Genomic DNA, 19073 nt, shown 5'->3' with positions numbered 1-19073 from the left:
CTTCTGTGGTGAGTTAGTATCGTGTGGCAGAGCAGAAGACAGAGCTGGAAACAACAGAGAGGATTTCAGGCTAATCACCTATGCTGCATTCACCTGTTTGGGTTTGGGTTTTTTTTTTAATAATGTGAACAAAGATTTGCCTTGAATCTTTTCTGATACTCTTGAGCAAAGCAAAGAGTTGAGAGTCAAGGGGCCAGAAAAGGAGACTGGTCCAATTCATTCAGATTTCCTCCGAGGTGGAGGGTTGGGCAGCATCAGCACCCCTGCAGACCACTGCGGCTCCTGAGTGGGACAGGGAAGGGGAGCAGCTTGCTGGGTGCTGGGAGTGGCTCTGCAGACGGAGGCAGAAGGAAACTGAGGCAGAGGAAAGGAGCATTTTATTCTCTTTCCTTCACTGGACACTCTTTCTCGCTTGTTTCTTCCAAATGCTCCTCTCCTGCCTTTTCATCATTCAGTAATGTATTTAGCAAGATTCACGAGTCTCTCATGTTTAAAGAGTGAATAAAATCATTCCAGTTTTCTAGAGCAGGACAGAGCTTTTTTTTGTCTTTAAAACTTTGTCTCTGTCCTGGTCTTTCCCAGCCTTTCAGGATATAACAGAGTCATCTGGGAACAGTTCCTCTATTTCCTTATTGTCCCTCTGCTGAGGCTCTTGTTGCCAGCTTTTGTGAGGTTGCAACTTAATTACAGATGTGCACAGGCAGCTGTAAACCTGGGTCTTTTATTCTTTCCTCTGTCTCCATGAGGAGGAAGGGAGCTTTCTCAGACCATGCCAAGCAATTACTAGGTGCTCTGCCTTCCCTTCCTCACTGTGCAAAGCACCTTTCCCTCCCCTTGATAATGAGGTGATTAGATAGATCTTGAGGTGATATGGTTTTTGACCTATACCTGGCACATAAAGCCCAAAGCAGTGGTTGGGTCTAGAGTTAAGCCTTGCAAACGAAGGGATGCTGTGTCCCCCACTTGAAGTTAGAAGGTGGTGCTAACTCATCTCTGCTGGCTCCTCTGACTACTTACCAATTCCCATCTGTCTTTTATGGGAGTCCTGATACCCCATATCTAGCATAAAAGAGTGGTAGTCCAGTGGTGCTGCTGCCTGGCATCCAATATGTCACAGCACTCAACACCCAGTGTGCTGGACAGTAACACAGAGAAGTCAAATAGCTTGTGTTCAGGGACGGGTTCTTCCTAACTCGTGTTGGGGCTGTTTGATTTTCTGAGTTATGACTTCTCTATTCCTGTCTCATTTTCCCCCAGCTAATAAAAGTGGCTATTTTCTCATCCATTTGAACATTCCTTTCTCCTTTAAGCCCTGCTGAAATCTTGGCACTGTAGCACGTTGGGATGGGTCGGTCATTAGTGAATCTTTTTTCCCCTGCAAGTTCCCCTGAGCTGCACTGTTTTGTAGTTCCCCACCTAAAGACTGACTGTTGTGTTTGGAGGGAGGGATTTAAAGGGCTGGGGATTTCTCTGCCCATTATCAACATGATGTGTTCTCATTAGGGCTCAATATACCATGATACCTAGCCGTGAGATCACAGAAAGAGATGCTGACAATCCATGTGTTTATTCAGTGATGGGAACATGGATTCTCTCTGTGTTGCAAGTGCATCTTATATTTACAGCCTTTCTGTGAAGCTTTTTGCCACAGTATTCAGTATCACCACACAGCTCTCTTAAATTAAGGTCACACCAGCCTTCGGCAATAGGGAAAATGCAGTCATCCGGGGTTGTGAGGTGAGAGAATGGACATGAAGGCCAAAGAGATTAAATACCTTGCCCAAGGATGCTCAGAGGGTCAGTATCAAGGTCTCGCTCTGTTCTCCTGGGCTTTGTCTCATAACCACAGGGCGCCTTTCCTCACCGATGTTATCTTGACTGCTCTGGCAAAGCCCCAGAGGCTTTCACCAGTTGAGCAGAGAGGGGAATTTACAGGTTTACAACAGGAATCAGAATCCAGCCAGGGATCCTGATCTGGTGCACTTTTCCTGGTGTGCTGTCACTGCAGACTGTTGCTGTTGCCTGTGGCTCTTCCATCTCCTGCTTAAACAGGGCCTTGACAGCTGCTCCTCTTCTCTCAGTGATCAGCACAGGTTCTGCAGCACAGCTCCATTGATTTTTGTGGCCCTGGTTAGAGGGAGAAACCTGCCTTTTCCCCGCATCCTTGCTTTTCTGTGTACAGCTGATCACCACAGCAGGGGGTATTGATTTACTAATTGGGCAGTGATTTCACCTGATTGATAATAAAGTGTTGGACAACCTCCCTGCTGAGCTGAAACTCAGCCCGGCAGCTACTGGTGGATTACTTGTCCTTTTGCAGCAGAGAGTTCCCTGTTGTTAAGTAAACTGATCTGTTGCTTGGTAACCCTCGAATTACTGTAGTAAATGCTTGGAGATGCAGTGACAGTGTCAAATAGAAACTTTATCAAGTGATGGAGGGGACTGAGCGGAGGATACAGCTGCACTACAAAGTTTTTGCAGCTGGGCTGGCTGGGGGCACACCTTGGCCCGGCGCTGCGCGTGCGCCCACAAGCACCCCTCCGTGCTGCTGTGGCTTTTGCATTCAGGAAGGCAGGTTGGCAAGGCACTTCTGCTGCGGGGGTACTGCAGGGACGGCTTTACCACGTTTGCTTCGTTAGCTGTACGCTCGCTTTCGAGTTGATTCTGTCTTTTTGCCTTAGTTTCTGAGGGTTCAAACCAGGTGGTGGCTGTGCGTTTTATTTCTCCGGTATGTGCAGTCTCTAGCCCTTCTGCCAACGCAGAGCTCGAATGTTTAATTAGTGTGAGAATGGAGACTACAGCGAAGGTACCAGAGTCTTCTCGCCTGTGTCTTCCAGGCTTTCCCTTCTAGGGAAACCATCTTTCAGTGGTAATCATCACACCATCCTTCTTATCATTCTGATCCATCCTTCCAAACCCACTCCAGCCATGAAACCTACACAGGGATGGAAAACAAGCTGTGGAAAAGGGGGCAAGCATATACCCCAGACAGCCAAGAGTTTGCTTCCCTTCCCTTCTTTGTGTGTTTGGCCTGATGAATGGATTGATCTGTTGCTGCAGCCAAAAATGCTTCCTTCTCCTGTGATCCCCAACACTGTTCTGGACACCTGAAGGAATTAGGAGAGGCAGGGCTATAAGGCTGCGACCTGTAGGACCGCTGAGGTCCATAAATGGACGCTGGCATGGATGTGGGGCTTCTGTTCAACCCCCCGTTGTATTTAGAGGGACAGATAGATTTCTGTTCACGTCTCTGGAAATTTTTGAGATCTATTACTGGCCTTTATCATAAGGAGGAGAATGGTATGCGCAGACGCCAATAGCCGTGAAGATCCCGTTGCGCCCGGGACCGTGGGAACGTGGTAGGGAACGACTGGTCCTGCACTGACGAGCATGCAGTTTAAACAGCAAGAGAGGGTGACAGCAGCAATGAGGATGAGATTTGCCCAAGGTCATAGAGCAGGACAGTGGCAGAACTTGTGGTGGAAAAATGCTGAGTGGGTTTTTATATTTATAGCTGGCAGTTTAGGGCTACAGGGAGATCCATGTTGAGCGGCTGGGCAGAATGCAGCTACCTTTGCAAAAGCCGGTCTCTGGAGAGGGAGGCTGGAAGGTGCATGGGATGTCTGCAGGACACTGCAAGAAAAGAGTCTGTTGGGTTTAAACTCCTGACTTTTTTTTTTTTTCTTGTTTGTTTGGGTTTCTTGTGTTTTCAAGCTCTGGATTTAAGCTCTGTTTATAAAATGTTTCCATTGTTCAATGTCTTAAGGCTGTTAGGTTTTTTATTATTATTATAATTTTCAAACTGCTGTGTCACCTAATTCATCAGCCTTCAGCACACAACCTTCCCTCCTTCTCCCCGCCACCCCTGCAAGAGCATTTGTACAGAACAAAGGCTTGCTTTTAAAAACGGCATGATATTTTGCCACCTTTGTGAAAACCTGTCACAACAATATCTAATTTTGCATGAGACAGAATTTCAAATCAAGCCTCAAGAAAAGGAAGCTGTTCTTCTGCTAATGCGCAAATGTCACTTTCCACAGCTGTAAAATAAGTAACCCACCTAGCAGCGTTTCAGAGAGAAGGAAATCTAATTCCTCTTCTCTTCCCTCTGCCCAGGTCTGACCTTCTCAAGAAGACCCACGGCAAACATCGCCTTGCTGAGATCTTGCGATCTGAATATTCCAGTGGGATGGACACTGGTGTATCCAAGGTCAAGAAGAAGAAAAAACGGAGAAAACCTGGCAACCAGCAGATTCCAACATAAGCCGGGACCTTCCAGTCATTGGCTGCAAAACCTGCTTGAGCGCCTCAGCCGGGGGTCGGGGTGACCTGCCAAATCAACTGAGGAGTGCTTCAATTTATCAGGCAAATATGGGAGGGATCTTGGGGATCTTGGCCTCCTCCCCCTCATTCCATAGGTCCAAATGGAAGCGAATCCAGGCGTGTCCTGTTGCACTGCCACAATTACATGTGGCTTTCTGAAGATGCACCGTGTTTCCAAGGTGGTTTTTGCAAGAAAAATAAAAAGTGTTAAACACAGTTTTCAGAGAAATGTGATGTCTATATAACATGAAAGGGAGACAAGTGTACTCAGACAGGAGATGCCTCCCTGTTTAAAAGACCTGTAGAAACACTCCACGCTGTTTGCTTGCTTATTTTTAACCAGATAAACAGTAGTGGCAGAGGAGGTGTTAGGAGCACGTTTAAGAGGAGAGGAGAGGCTGACAGGGGACATGTCGTTATACAGCGGGGCACTTCTGCTCCTGTCTCGGGTAACGCAGCCAGGTTGCTGCCACCTTCTCTCCCGTCGTCTGTGCGCTGGGGCGAGGTCTGCCCCTGGACACCGATGGTTAGTCAGATATTGCCACCTAGAAGGAGTCTCCCCGATTTCAGTGCAAGCGGTAGGATTGTGAAGAGCTCTTCAGGGTAATGACACATGGTCCCTTTGGGGCAGAGCTCATGGGCACAAAACTTCATGTCAAAACTCCTGAGTTTGGGAACAAACGTCGTCAATGTGGGAAGAAGCCAGTGTGGAATCCAGCAGTCTCCAAGCTTCTCCTTGCCTGCAGCGTGTTGTCATACCTAATTATACAACGCAGAGTATGTATGAAAAGTCTCGCCTCTCTGAACAGTGAAGCCTTTGCCAGCTCTTGCTAACACTTGCCAGTAGTAACCCCGGCTTTCGGGGGTCTCCCTGCTTTGGGTAGGCCTTTTTTGAGCACGTCCCAAGCTAATGGATTTCGCTTCTTGCTTTTCCCATTTGCCTTTTTTCTCGTTCTTCCTTCTCATCGGAGAATTGGTGCTGCTGAGAAGAGGGATGCAGCATGGCCCCAACTGTGCCGAGGCTGGCGCTCACTCGCCATTGCCCAGCGTGTGAAATGGAGCCCGAGCTCTGGTGAAGCGCGTGACAAAACTCCCCTTTGAGCTGGCGAGGCTGGGGGAGAGCGGGCGCTCCCCGAGGCTTGCGGGAGCCTGACAAACTCCCGCAGGACCCACAGGTGAGCACCCGCCTCCCTCTCCCTGTCTTCCTCGCTGTGCCGCTTCCAGCACCTCCTAGAACACAAGCACCGAGTAGTACACGTTTGAAAACAGTGCAAAACCCTACCCAAACACAACTTTCTGCTGCCTGCATGTGTCTTCCTCAAGAAAAGGGATGAGGAAGAGCAACCCACCTGTGACCCAAGCTGGGCAAGTTTAATGCAGGACCAGAAAGTGCTCAAATCCAGGGGTAATTTCAGGTGCCAGAAAGGAAAAAGTACTGCAAAAGGAGTATAACCAGGTGAAAAGGATACTCACTTTGTGAATACAGAATTGAGGGCGCCTACTTTGGGCGGCAGTGAGTCATGCTAAGGACTGTAGGAGGGAAGCAATCAGCCCAAAAGTATTTAATTTCTGAAGTGAATGTAACTTTTGAGAACCAAAATGATTTTTTTTTTCCTCCCAGGCAATTACCAAACACGCTGATTTTACTGCAATACTTTTCTGAACATTTAAGAAAGATGTTAAAAAGGCTCCAGTATAAAATTATTTAAGTTACTAGCATTTATTAGATTAAGATAAAATAACAACAAAGCCCTCCTGATTTTGTTGTGAGTACTGTTCGGAAGAGCCATCAGGTCTAAGGCAAATGTCAACTTATACAGAAAAGAAACCCCTGAGGATGAAAATGACTCAGAGAGCGATGCAGAGCGTGTAAGTTTGGGAACTCATGATCTTGGGCATGAGGGGAAAATACATGACCTTCTCCTGGCTGGCTGTCACGTATGAGTTAATAGGGACTGTTGGCAAATTCAGAATAATGGGAATAAAGGCCAACAGCACGTCAGTGAGGGGCGTCGGGAAATCTCATTGCTGTCTGCATTAACGGGGCATGTAGCATTCCAAACGTTTATGATGGATAATGGGATTAAAAAAAAAAAAAAGAATGCCTTTTTCTTTCAGCTTCACCATCCTTTAGCAGATAGCTCTGGATTACTTGCGTGATTAGGGAAAGGAAAAGGAGAAGATTGTTAAAGAAGAAAGGAAAATTGTTAAATGCACACACACCTGAAGCTAAGCCGAGTTTGCTCCTAATAAACTTGAAGGCCAATGTGCAAAATGTGGTTGAATTGTAGCTGGGAATCAAATTCTGCCCTTATTTACACTTTGGCAGCTCTAGATTGGCTCTGAGCTGACTTTATCCTTGTGCATCATGCAATTTAGGAAGAACCTGGAAGGTCTGGAGTTAATTTGCGCTTGCCTCAAAGCATCTCTTCATCAAGGCCGGGCAGGGTGTGGTACTTGCCTGGAGCAGGGGTGGCCGAGCTCCAGCAGCTGGCAGCAGGAGCTTGAGCACCCGAATGCTGGAGGAGCTGCTGGGGTCACGGTGGGATCCCCCGGCCCAGCCCTGGCTTGGAGCGGGTGGACGTCGCCCTGAACGGCTCCTGACTTTGCCGAGGTATGCGGTGTGCGTTGCAAGGGGCTTGGCTGGGTGGGAGCTGCCTACGCAGCTCCTAAGGGCGGGGAGATCGGCTCTTGGCAGCGGTCGGTGAAACCGCAGTTTTGGCGTTGGCTTTGGTCAGGTTTGCTTTCTTGTCTTAATTGTGGTGAATGGTCGGGGCCTTGCTGCCCTGCGGCTTGAAGCTTCTGCATTTGGTCTGGAAATAATGGCACTACGGAGCTTTTATGTAAAGCTGCCCAAGTCAGACCTGGGTGAGTTTGGGTTTGCCTTCCTTGCTGCTCCCTGCTCTCGCGCCTGGAGCCCTGCCTCTCCCAGGAGATGCTCTTGCGCCTTTTCTTTGCTCTCGTCTGGCTCCGTGTCCTTTGCCAGCAATAGGAGCCCACATCCTCCGCTCCTCTGCAGCTGGAACATCGTGAGTTCACACCTCGAGGCTGCGGGACAGGCAGAGGCGAGGTCGGTTGGCACGAGGGCCACGGTTGAACACGTGCTTTCAGTGTCCAGGTCAAACCCAAGACACCTTCGCGCTGGTAGCCACCGCTGAGAAGCGCCTGTAACTAAGCAGGCTAGAAAGCAACAGAACTTCCCTCTTTACAACAATTTATTTTCTCCACCAGCTGGGGGAGAGGACAGGGAAAGCGCCGATTGTTCTGGGCTTTCCATTCTGGCATAATTTTGTTTGGTGTTCAGACGAAACCGTGAAATAGCTCAGCTAGAAGCAATTCTACTGATTTCACTGAATTTGTGTGGGTTGGCATGTTCAGAGGAGCAGCTTTCATTCTTTGTTCCCAGGGTGGCAGTCCCAGTTAAAGCTGCGTCGGGAGGGGAGGAAGAAGGCCCTCAAGCTGCGTAAAAGCCCAGAAGGGGCTTGAGAGCCAAGGTTGTGTCTGGTCCTGCCAAACCCCCTGCACTAACTGCTTTGTGTCTCAGATCCAGAGCCTGGAGCTGACAGAAGCCACCCTCCAGCAGCCTGCTTCTTGGAGTCTCAGTACCCCAGGAGAAATCGGTGGAGCAGAACGGGTGCAATACTCCAAAGGTTTCCTTAATGGGACTGATGCTCCTTCTCAACTGTGCCATTTTTACTGCTTCATCTAATTTCAACCCGGCACAGCCTGTCCCACCCCTCAGGACGCGCCAGGATCGTGCCTGCCTGGCACCGGCCTCTGGAAATGAGTTTCCAGGCCGGTCTGGGGCTGCTGTAGGTGCAGGACCGGTGCCGGTGTGGGGTCCGCTGTCGGGCAGCGGGCTCCCGTCTCAGTCCCCGCGCACAAGCTGGAGGTGAGGCTGGGCCGTCGGCAGCTTTGGAGGCTGCTGAAATCTTCCTGCAGAAGATGCTGCTCATGTGGCGAGCGCAGCGCTCTCTGACGAGAGCCTACAGCGCGTGGTGTCTTCCCTAAACTGATTGATTTTGAAGCTTGCCTTGCGTGAGATCTCCCTGGAGGAGACGGCTCCAGCCCTCACGTCCCCTCTTTCCTTCCCCGCCAGACCCGGCACGGCCGTTCCCCTTCCTGCAGCCGAGGTTTCCTCGGGGCTCTGCCCCGCTCTCTCCTACCGTCCTCCTAACGCCAACCGGCCCCCGTCACCGCCTTACGGCGCTGGCTCAGACCCGCTGTTTCAGAGGAGTTTCCAGCTTCTTCCAGATGTGAAATGGCAAATTTAAATATTGCAATTACAAACGTGTAACGAAGCCTTGTACTTCATTAATGTAAGAGGAGGAATCTGCTATGGCTACAAGGACAATTAAATATTAGAGAATGTCTTTGATTCACATTCCTGCTGTGTAAATGGGAGGAAGGTTGCTGTATGCTCCTTGCCTTTGCACTCACAAAATGAAAAGCACACCCACTGCAAGTTGTCCTTTGATAGATTTTTAATATGATTTTAAAGAGTTTTGTTTGGCCTCATTCTTATTCAATGAGATTAATTTAAAGCACTTATCCCCTGGGTTTAAGTCAATCCATGTAGGATTTGGGACGGGGGGTTGTTGCCCGGGGAGGGGGGTTGTTTGCAGGCCTCTCTGAAAGACTCCTTTCCCACTTCATTAACCCCGAGCTGGGAGCGACCCCCCCTTCCTCCTCCTCCTCCTCCTCCTCCTCCTCCTCCTCGCCCCAACCGAGGCCCGGGGATTTACCAAACTCCCCCATTCACATGCAAAGGAACAGCCCCGTCCACAAAGGCCGGGGGCTCTCTCCTCCAGGCGTGGCTGTGCATTTGGCCGAGCCGACAATAACCCTCCCCGCGGGGCCGCCGGGGCTCGGGGTGCCGGGCCAAAGCCCCCCCGGGGCCGGCCGGGCCGGGGGCGTCGGGCTGGGGCCGGAGGCACGGGGCTGGGGCCGGGCCCCGGGGATGCTGCGGGGCCGGGGCGGGCGGTGGGTGCCGGGGAAGGGGCGGGGGGGGCCCCGCCGGCTGCGGAGGGGCCGGGGGAGCGGCGGAGGGGCCGGGGGAGCGGCGGAGGGGCCGGGCGGGCTGAGCCCGCAGCCCATCTGTCGGCTCCCCGAGACGGCGAGCCGCTGCCCGGCTGTCCCGGGGACCAGCTGCCGGGCTCGCTGGCCGCAGCCAGATGAGCGACACTTTTAAAGGGTGGAAACAATCCATTTTCCAAAGCGATCATTTAAAGCACTTAGGCAATTATACACTTAAGATTAGCGTTAATAATTCACCAGCGCGGCGGTTATCACCGCCCCGGCCAGCATCGCCCCGGTCCCCCCCGCCTCAACCCGTCGCCCCCGGCCCCGCGGCGGAGCCACCGGCCCCGCATGCCGGCACTGGGGCCGGGCCCGGGGGGGAACCGAGCCCCGGGGGGGGGGGGACGAGCCCTGGGGGGGAACCGAGCCCCGGGGCGGGGGGGGGGGGCGGGAACCGAGCCCCTGCGGCCGCCTGCGATGGGAGGTGGGAAAACTCCTCTTTGCTTTTCCCTTTCCCCCGGCGGCGGCTGATCCGCCAGAGCAAACAAGCAGGAGGGGAAGAAAGGGCCGGCGGAGGCGAGAGCCGTTTGTTTGTAAAGAAGTTTTATTTCCACATTTAAAAAAGGGGGGAGCGGGAGCGGGAGCGGCGCCCCGAGCCCCCCGCGCCCCCGCCCCGGCCGGGCCGGCCCCGGGATACAGACTGACAAGAACCACTTACACAAATACGCCCTCAGGGTTCACAAATAAATAATTCATATACATTTTGCGCACCGTATTTACATTTCGCCGCTTTTTGTGTTTGTTTTTTTTTACTACTATTATTATTATTATTATTATTGTTTGTTTTTTTTTTTTATTTACGGACGTCCCAAAGTCTCGCTGCGGCGGGCGGGGGGCAGCGGCCCGGGCCCCCCCCCGGCCCTTCCCGGCGGCGGGGCCGGTGCCCCGGCAGCGGGGAGCCGGGGAAGGCGGGGAGGGGGCTCCCCGGAGCCGGCCGTGGCAGGGGTGGCTCGGCCCCCCCGACGGTTCCTGGGGAGGGGGCGGAGAGGCAAAGCCCCCCCCGGCTCAACCGGCCCCTGCCCGTGCTCCCGGCGCCGTCCCAGGCGGGGGGCAGCTCCGCCGCTCTCCGTCCTGCCAAGCCCGCCCTTGCTTCTTGCACTCTTTACATATATCTTAAAAAAGGAAGCGGGGGGAGGTCTCATTTATATATATATATTTGGGGATGAGCGGGAGTCTGTCGCTTGCTCTCAGCCCCGGAGCTGGGGTGGCCCCCTCCGACCCCCCGGCCCGGGGAGGGGGTGCCGGGGGGGCCGCCCGGGCGGCCGGGGCTCACCGGGGCTGCGCGGCCCGGGGCAGGACGCCGGGCAGCGGGGGCAGGGGCGGCGGGGGCTCGCTGCCGCCCTGCAGTCCGTGAATGAGGATGCGGGGCACCAAGGGTCTCTGTAGGGCGGGGGGGGGGGCGCTGGGTCCGCGGTACAGGTAGAGAGCGGCGCCGGGGTCCAGGTTGGAGACCAAACTCTGCGGGTAGAAGTAGGGCGAGGGGAACATCCTCTGCAGGGCCGAGTAGTTGCCAGCCTCGGCCAGCAGCTCCAGGCCCACCGCCGTCTGCCTTTTCCACTTGGTCCTGGGGGGGACAAGGCGAGAGAGGGGGTCAAGGAAGGAGGGATGCTCCAACAGCCGCTCCCGGGCTCTTTTTTTTTACCCCTTGCACATCCCCTTTCCCCGGGCTCTGCTCCTTGCGCATCCCTTCTCCCCGCCGCTGGCTCCCGGAGCCAGTCCCCCTGTACGGCAGGGACGGGACGGGACGGGACGGGACGGGACGGGATGGGATGGGATGGGATCGGGGGACCAGTCCGGTGCGGGGGGACGTAGGCCCCATTAACGGGGCGAGGGGCTTTATCTCCCTGGTGTCGCCGCCGCGGCAGCCCAGCGTGAGCGCCCAGGGAGCCTCCCCGCAGGCACAGCCCGGCTGGGGTCCGATGTTGGGGTGTAAAACGTCACGATACAAATCGCGACCAACATTCCAGTCCCTTCCTGGGCTGTAAGTTCCAGATTGCCAATTAGGAACTGCGTACGGCATCTCGCCTGTGAGACGGGGCCCCTCCACCCGCCGCCGGGCGGGGATGCTGCCGCCGCCGCGATGCTCGGGCCCGAGGCCGCCGCGGCCCCGCTCCGCGCCCGGGGCTCCGCGATCCCCCCGGGCCGGGGCAGCCGGGGCCGCGCCGGGCCCCTCGGGGAGACACGCGTGGGGCAGCGTCCCGGGGCATTCGTTTGCGGCGTATATACGCGCGTGTGTGTATGTACGTATGTGTATTTTTATATCTATGCATATATACGTGCATATAGGTATGTGTGCATACACACGAGTGTGTGCCGGATCTCAGGGAGAAGCCCCGGCCCCGGGATCTCGCCCACCTCGGGCCGGGCTGGCCGGGAGCGGGGCCGGGGCCCGGCCGGGCCCGGCGCGTCCTTGCGGGAGGGATTTGGGGAGGGGGGTGAGCGCACAGCCCCGCCGCCCCTAAACTCCCCAACCCCCGACGTGTTGAGAAGTCGCGGCTCTTTGCAGATGCCGATGGAAATGAGGGAGAAGGAGGGTTAAAACCCGGGGGGGGGGGGCGAGGGGACGGGGTGGGGGCTGCAGCCGGGGGCCCCTCGCTCCGTGGCCGTGGCGGTGGCGGCCGGGGCGGGGGAGGCGCCTACGGGGGTGTCCGGTAAAGCCACCGCAGCCGCCTGTCCCCAGCCCTGTTACAGATTTGTCGCTGAAGCGCTAAACCTATTTCCATCAGTAAATTATTCATCATAATAATAATTGTGTCATTACTGTAAGGGGTGTTAATTATTGATGCCCAAAGCAGTAATTGGTATCTATTATTAATGGGCCGATGTGTTATGCTGTTGTGTTTAGCTGGAAGCCCGGTCCTGTCTCCCCGGCTCTCTGGGGCTGGGGGCACGGATTGGCCCCCCCCGCCCCAAACCCGCCCTGCCTCGGCATCACTTTTCTCCCCCGTACTTGGGGGTGAAAGGCCCCGGGGCACAGGCAGGCCCGGGGCGGGCAGGGGGGTGTGGGGAACCCCACCTTTCCTGGTGCCAGCAGGGACGGCGTGGCTGGGAGCTGCAAAAGCCCTGCCCGGTTTGGGGGTGCGGGGCCGGGGAGAGGGGCGGGATGGGACCCCGGCGCTGTGGGCAGGAGGGAACGGTGCAGTTTTTACCTTCTGTTCTGGTACCACGTTTTCACCTGCGTGTCGGTGAGGTTGAGGGAGGCGGCCAGCTCCATCCTGTCCTGCACGCTCAGGTATTTTTGCCTCTCGAAGCTGCGCTCCAGCTGGGCCAGCTGATGGTCGGTGAAGGCGGTGCGGGCTTTGCGCGGCTTTTTCAGCCGCACCGGGGGGCTGTCCCGGGAGCTGGAGATCTCTCGGTCCCCTTCTTCTTTCACTGGGCCGAGAGGGAGGAAAAGAGGCCAGGTCAGGGCAGGAAGGGAAGGGAAATACCCTCAAAGAGGGGGTAACCCTCTGCAGCCCTGAGCCGGAGGAGAGGGGCTCAGGCACCGCACCGGGCTCACGGCGCATTTGCTCTGCAACCCCGCGAATTTTAACCCCGGCTGCCCACGGGGGACTGGCGGGGCCCCCGGCCGGGCTCGGCCTTTCCCCGTCCCGGGGGCCCGGGAGCGGGGCCGGAGCGCGGGGCTGTGCTGCGGGGAGCCCGGCCCCGCCGCGCCCCTGCCCAGAGAAGCCCCCGCATCTCCCTCACCCCGCATTTCTCACGGGGCAGGAGCCTGCTCTGGGCTTGTTCCCCCAAACCCAACAGCTTTCTCCACGCTTAGATATTTTTTTCCTTCTTTTCTCTCTTTTTTTTTTTTCCTTTTCCCTTTCTTTAAACCCAAAACAAAACCAACCCAAAATAAAAACCCTGAGCCCACATTCGTGGAGGGAAAAGTCGCCGGGGTGGTTCTGTTTCTCCCCCTCGGCGGAGAAGCCTCCGTCCTCCCGGGGATGCTGCCGGGGCACGGAGCAACCCTCCCCTCCCGGGGCGCACAACGAAATCCCGGGGAAGGGGCTCCGCCGGCCGCGCCCGCCGTCGCTGAGCTTCGGCAGTGCGGAATGAGCGGGGCCGCGGCGGTTCGCTACCGCGGCCGGTCCCTACGCACCGGCGGAGCGACGCGGAGATTTACGCCGCGAAACGTTACGGGTGACGGGAAAATTTTCCAGCGGGGGAAGGGGAAAAAAAAAAAAAAAAAAAAAGAAAAAAAAGAAATCCGCGTTTGTGTTCGCCTTCTCCACCCTCCTGGAGGAGATTAGGTAGCAAAAAGGCCCAGTTTATACAAATCGGCGGCGTTTGGTTGTTTTTTTTTTGTTACGGGGGTTTATGTTAAATTTGCCGGTGGCGGGGGTTAGCAGGGACGGGGCTGCGGCCGAACGGAGCTGATTTCTCTCTGTAGGAAGACAATAATCCGGTTAATTGAGCCACCGGGGAGCGAAACCCTTCAACCAGAACCGCCGGCTCTGGCCGAGCAGGCAGAGCCCGAGCCGGGGACCGGCCTCGACCACGGAGACCCGGCTCCGGCTCCCGGGGAGAGCGGCGGCCCCGGCACCGCCGGGGAAGGGGCCGGAGCCGGGCGGGCAGGGCGGGGGGGCCCGGCCCCGCTCCCTCCCGGGAAAGACCCGAAAGTTTGGGCGGAGTTTTTCGGCGGGGGGAAGCCGGGCCCGGCCTCCCGCACCCCGGGGAAGGCAAATCCCCCCGGCCCCCGCCGCATCCTCGGCGCCCAAAAAGTTGCTGCTCGGCGGCGGCTTCCCCTTATATTAAAAAAATATATATCCCCCCTTATACTAAAAAAAAAAAAATATATATATATATAAATATATATATATATATATAAATATATATTACGGGTTTTTGGGCATTTTGGCATGGGCTAAATCCTGCCGCCGCCGCGGCGGGTCGGGCCCGGCCCCGCAGCCCCTTTGCGGTAAGTCAGGGCGGTTTGCCCGCGGAAGGCCGCCCGCAGCGCCGCCAAGCAGCACCGCGTCGGGAGCGGGGCCCTCACCCGCTGCCCCACAGAAGCCGTGCTTTTACCCTCATCTACGCCGTGCTTTTACCCTCGTTTAAGCTGTGGTTGCCTCCCCATTTAAGCTGTGTTTTCCCCCATTTAGGTTGTGTTTTCCCCCATTTAAGCTGTGTCTTTCTCCCATTTAGTCTGTGTTTTCTCCCATTTAAGCTGTGTTTTTCCCCCATTTAAAGTACGTTCTCCCCCCATTTAAGCTGCGTTTTCCCTACATTTAAGTTGTGGTTTTCACCCATTTAAGCGGTATTTTTTCCCCGATTTAAGTGGTGGCTTCTCCCCGATTTAAGGGAGGTTTTTTCCCCCCGATTTAAGGGAGGTTTTTTCCCCCCGATTTAAGGGAGGTTTTTCCCCCCCGATTTAAGGGAGGTTTTTTCCCCCCGATTTAAGGGAGGTTTCCCCCCCATTTAAGCGGCGGTTGTGCTCCGGCCGTGGCTGCCCGCCGCAGGGGCAGGCGAGGAGCCGAGCGCGGCCGGGGCAGCGGCCCCCCCCCGGGAACCGGCCCCTCCCGCCCGGGCTCGGCCGCCTTCGGGGCTGCGGGGAACCCGCCGTCCTTCCCCCCCTCCTCGCTGCTTTCGCCTCTCGGAGATTTGGAGGAAGGGGAGAAGAACTGAAGGAATTCGGGGTGGGGGATGTTGGAGGCGAAAACAAAACGCCAAGGTGGGAATCGCGGCTGTTTTCCACCCCGGCCCTGCAGAACGGGGGGGCCGATGCCAGCCTCCCCGCCGGGTCCCTGCCAGCCCCGGCCCCCGCCCCGGGCTCCGGCCTTCGTTCAGAGCGAAAATCCCCCCGCGATGCCCGGGGGGGAGGGGGGGGGGCATCTTTTAGAGGCTCTTTTGGGTGAATATTTTCTTCCTCCATGAACCGGGTCTCAGCGCGCCGGCTCCGGGCGGGCCGAGGGCGCATTTGCAGCCGGGCAGGGGCTCGGCCCGTCCCCCCACTTTCCTGCCAGGCCCCCAAATCCATCAGGAGCCATCGCCGCCCCTTTCTCTCCCCCCATCTGGGTACCCCCGCCTTCCCCTCGCAAACACCCGGCAAACAATTTTCCCGGGTGAAAGTTTTTGCAGGGGTGATGGGGGCGGGATGGGTGAAGGTACCCGGGATAAACTGCTCCGGGGGGCAGGACCGACCTCAACCCCCCTCCCCGTGCTGCTCCCGTGTCTCCCCCGACCCGGGCGCCGCAGGGGGAGGCCGGGAAGGGGCTGCGAGGGGCCCGGGAGGCCGAAGCCCCCGGCCCGGGGCCGGCAGCCGCCGCATCCAGCCCCACTCCCCGCCGGCGCCGGGGGTGCGGCCCGGGGCTCACTCTCTGCCGTGCTCGTTTTTAAACCATCTCCAAAATAATAATAGAAATAATACAAATCGAATCAAACCCCGCCGACTTTCTTGTTCGTTTCTCACCGGAGCAGGGGAAATACCGGCAAATCCGTCATTATTTTATTATTGTTTTCTTTTCTCTTTTTTTTTTTTTTCCTCCAGGCAGAAATCCGCCCCCGGTTCTCCTCTCCCCTTTCCCCGCGGGTAGGAACGAAACAGCCGGATCTTCCCCGCGGAAACCAGCCCGGAGCCTCCCCCGGGCGCGCTTGGCGAAGCACCGGTCGCCCCAGCCCCTTCCACCGGGCCCAGCCCCACCGAGCCCCGAACCCCCCCAAGTTTTCCCAAGTTGGTGCCGATCCCGCGCTCATTTCGGGGGCGACCGGTGCCACGACCCCCCGATCACCGGGGCCCGCCGGAGCCGGCTCGGCAGCGAGCTGCCGGCGCACCGGGCTGCTCCGGGGCCGCCGGAGGCTTCGCGTCCAGGCCGCCCTGCAAAGTCCAAGGGGGTGAGCGGCGCTTACCTTTGTACTCCGAGTCCGAGGAAGAGCTGCTGGTGGTTTTTTCCATTTTCTCCCTGAAGTCCTCGCCGGGCTTGGTGGGGATCCTGCCCGCCGGCTCCTGCCCGCCGTGAGGTCCATTGGTGCTGGAGTAAGGAGCGCAGGCGGCCAGGGGCTTGCAGTCGGCCAGGATGTCTCTGATGAGGAAGGAGGAGGTGACGGTCCGGGACTGGGAGGGAGCCGAGACCTGCCCCGGCTGGAGGTGGGCATCCAGGCCCGGCCGCGGCACCGCCGCCTCCAGGCACTCCCGGCCCGGCGAGCGGGGCGAGGGGCACCCGCTGCTGCCCTCCGAGCGGGGGCTCAGCTCCAGCGGGGACCGGCCGTCGCCCACCAGCGGGTCCCCCTTGGGCACGGCCGGGCTGCCGGCTCGGTGGGAGAGGATGGAGTCGATCCCGAAGCCGGTGGAGCCCTCCATGGCCCCCGCGAGGTGCCGGCGCTCACACGGGCATTGGCGGGGAGGGCGCGGCGGAAGGGGTTTGATAATGATAATTAACAATAAGGGGGGGAGAAAAAGAAAAAAAAGGGGGGAAAAAAAGGTAAAAAGAAAAAAAAAAAAAAGGAGCAAAGTTCAGACTGGGATCCGGGCAACAATCGCTGCAAGGCTCTCCGAGGCGCCGGGCGTTAGATCCAGGGCTGCTCCGTCTTCAGCATCGCGCCCAGCTGCACTCACAGACAGACAGACAGAAGAGGGGGGGAGAGGGAGGCAGAGTCAAACTTTGGCCGCGAAGAGGGGTGGGGGGGCGGGGGGGGACGGACCCCAGCCTCACCCGGGGTCCCGGCCCCTTACCCGGCCACCCCACCCTAGCCCGCAGCGGCGGCGGCGCGGGGCCGGGGGGCAGCCCGGGGGCTCCCAGCCGGAGGTGGGGAGGCAGCGATCGATAGTGAGGCTTCGCAGCGCCTTAACCACTTAATGATCCAGAAATCAATGGGGAAGGGCGAGGGGAGGGCGGAGGGGGTGGCCAGCCGTCGGGCCGCCGCGGCAGCCCCCCTTCACCGCCAGCACCTCGGACAGCGGCGGGGGGGGGGGGGAACCGGAGTCACTCCGGATCCGGCGGCGCCTTCAGCACCTCGGACAGCGGCGGGAGCGCCGCGCCCTCCCCGCGCGGGGGGGAGAGGGGGGAAAATGGGGGGGAAAAATGAACTTGTGTCACTCCGGCTCGGGGACCCCAGCACCCAACCCTCCCCCCCGTGTGAACGCGCCCATTGGCCGCGAGACGTTTTGGGGGATGTCACTCACTCCCCGGCGGCGACACCTTGCAGCCTGATTAACGAGAATTAATTGCCGCCCGCATCCCCGCGCTTTCCGGGCGGTTCCCGCCCTCTTTTGCCGTCATTATCCCGCTGATGGGGCTCGCAACGGGGTGATTAGCCGGGGGGGGTGCCGAAGGGTTGCTGCTTTCTGCTCGCCTCCCCCCGCAATTAGCCGAGCTGCCGGTCCCTCCCAAGCAGGGAAAGTTTTGCTGGGTGTTAAAATTTAAAAAAAAAAAAGAAAAAAAAAAAAAGAGAGAGAAAAGGAAAAGGAACAGCACCGAAGCCCTCCCCAAAGCCCCAGCGCAGAGGCGGCTGCTCTGAGCCCGAGGTGAGCCTCGGAGCGGCGAATTTCGTTGAATCTCCTGGAAATCGGTCGCCAACGAGCAGAGAGGTCCTTTAGCACGAGCGGACGCGGGGCCACCGGGCGGCGGCCTCCCAGCGCTGCCCGAGCGGCGGGGACCGGGCATCGCCCCCCGCCCGGGCGGCGGAGCCGGGGCCGCTCCGCCCGCCCAGCGCCCGGCGGCGGTACCTACTGGCGCAACTGGGAAGGGATCGCGCTCAGGGCGGATTTTTCCTGCCGTGAATCCCGTTTTCAATAAAACCCCGATGGACCCAGCCCGGGCTGCCCGCCCTGCCCGCACCCTGCCCGTTTCTCCCGGAGACACCAAGTTTCCTCCCTCCCGCCCCGTCGGGAGGGTTTGCTGCTGGTGGTCTCCCAGGCTGGAGGGGAACCGGCTCCCGCAGGGCTCCCACCTTCCTCCCGGTCAGACTGGCTCCTGCCTCCTCGAGGGTTTATTTAGGGGCTTTTCCTGGGGGCAGACCCCCGGCCGCGGAGGTGAGGAACATGTCCACACCCGGCGGCGTGAAGCCGCGCCACTTTAAAGCGATGTCGCCGGTTATTTCTCAAATACTCGATTTCTTCTCTTCCCGGCCAGGCAGCTGCATCTTGTCCCTCTTCCAAAGCCGCCCTTGGCCGGCAGCTTGGAGGCGATCAGCGAGGGGAGAGCCCCCCCAGCCCCCCGGGAAGCCCGGCTGCCAGCTGTCGGGCAGCGGCGCAGGCAGGGCCCCGGCACCTCCTGCCCTCGGCCCCGCAGGCTCGGGGCCGGCTGGGATCGGGGCAGCGGAACAAAAGAGCCTTAAAGGAGGAGAAGTGCAGGGACAAAATCAGCATCAGTCCCGGTCCCAGCCCGCCCCAGCTCTGGGGGTGCAGCACGCCTGGCGCTGGGGGCTGCTTGTCCCCCCTTGTTGCTGGGGGAAGGATCCCTGCCGCTGCTCTGCCCTGTCCCCCTCCCAGCACAGAGGTGCTGCCCAGTGCCAGGGACTGGGGGCCAGGCTGAAGGGTCTTGATCTGCTGGGGGTCGGTTCTGCAGCCTCTGCCTCCCTGGGCAGGGCTGGGCCAAGCGCCGCTTTAGGCTGGACCAGAGCAACAGATGTGCAGGAACTGGTCCCAGTGAGAAATGGGGCAGAGACTGCGATGGGTTTCCCAGCTCTTTTCAGGGTGACTGTGTTGGCTCCTGGGCTCTGGCAGCCTCCCTGTCCAACCAGTAGACCCC

The 19073-nt window shown here is 57.9% G+C and overlaps 2 protein-coding genes across 6 annotated transcripts in view; one reads left to right on the top strand and one right to left on the bottom strand.

Moving 5' to 3' along the window:
- Positions 1–4539, top strand: part of DDX31 (DEAD-box helicase 31) — a 50411-nt gene extending 45872 nt beyond the window's left edge. For 4 of the 5 annotated variants that reach the window (XM_087752632.1, XM_087752631.1, XM_087752633.1 and 1 more), the window contains one exon: positions 4117–4539. In XM_087752632.1, the coding sequence (XP_087608758.1) occupies positions 4117–4264 (148 nt within the window). In that variant the 3' untranslated portion in view covers positions 4265–4539. The remainder of the gene's footprint in view (positions 1–4116) is intronic. The other variant, XR_015703642.1, reaches the window with a different exon arrangement.
- A 6132-nt stretch (positions 4540–10671) lies between these two features.
- On the bottom strand, positions 10672–16684 carry BARHL1 (BarH like homeobox 1). The gene is made up of 3 exons (XM_087753267.1): positions 16234–16684; positions 12552–12774; positions 10672–10966 (listed from the first exon to the last, which is right to left on the bottom strand). The coding sequence occupies exons 1-3, from the start codon at positions 16682–16684 to the stop codon at positions 10672–10674; spliced, it is 969 nt and encodes a 322-aa protein (XP_087609393.1).
- Positions 16685–19073: the final 2389 nt, after the last annotated feature.

The sequence above is a fragment of the Nipponia nippon genome, unplaced genomic scaffold (assembly GCF_047370975.1).
Source record: "Nipponia nippon isolate SJK-2023a ecotype South Korea unplaced genomic scaffold, ASM4737097v1 scaffold_16, whole genome shotgun sequence".
Lineage (NCBI taxonomy): Eukaryota > Metazoa > Chordata > Aves > Pelecaniformes > Threskiornithidae > Nipponia > Nipponia nippon.
This window is presented reverse-complemented; position numbering and strand designations above follow the sequence as displayed.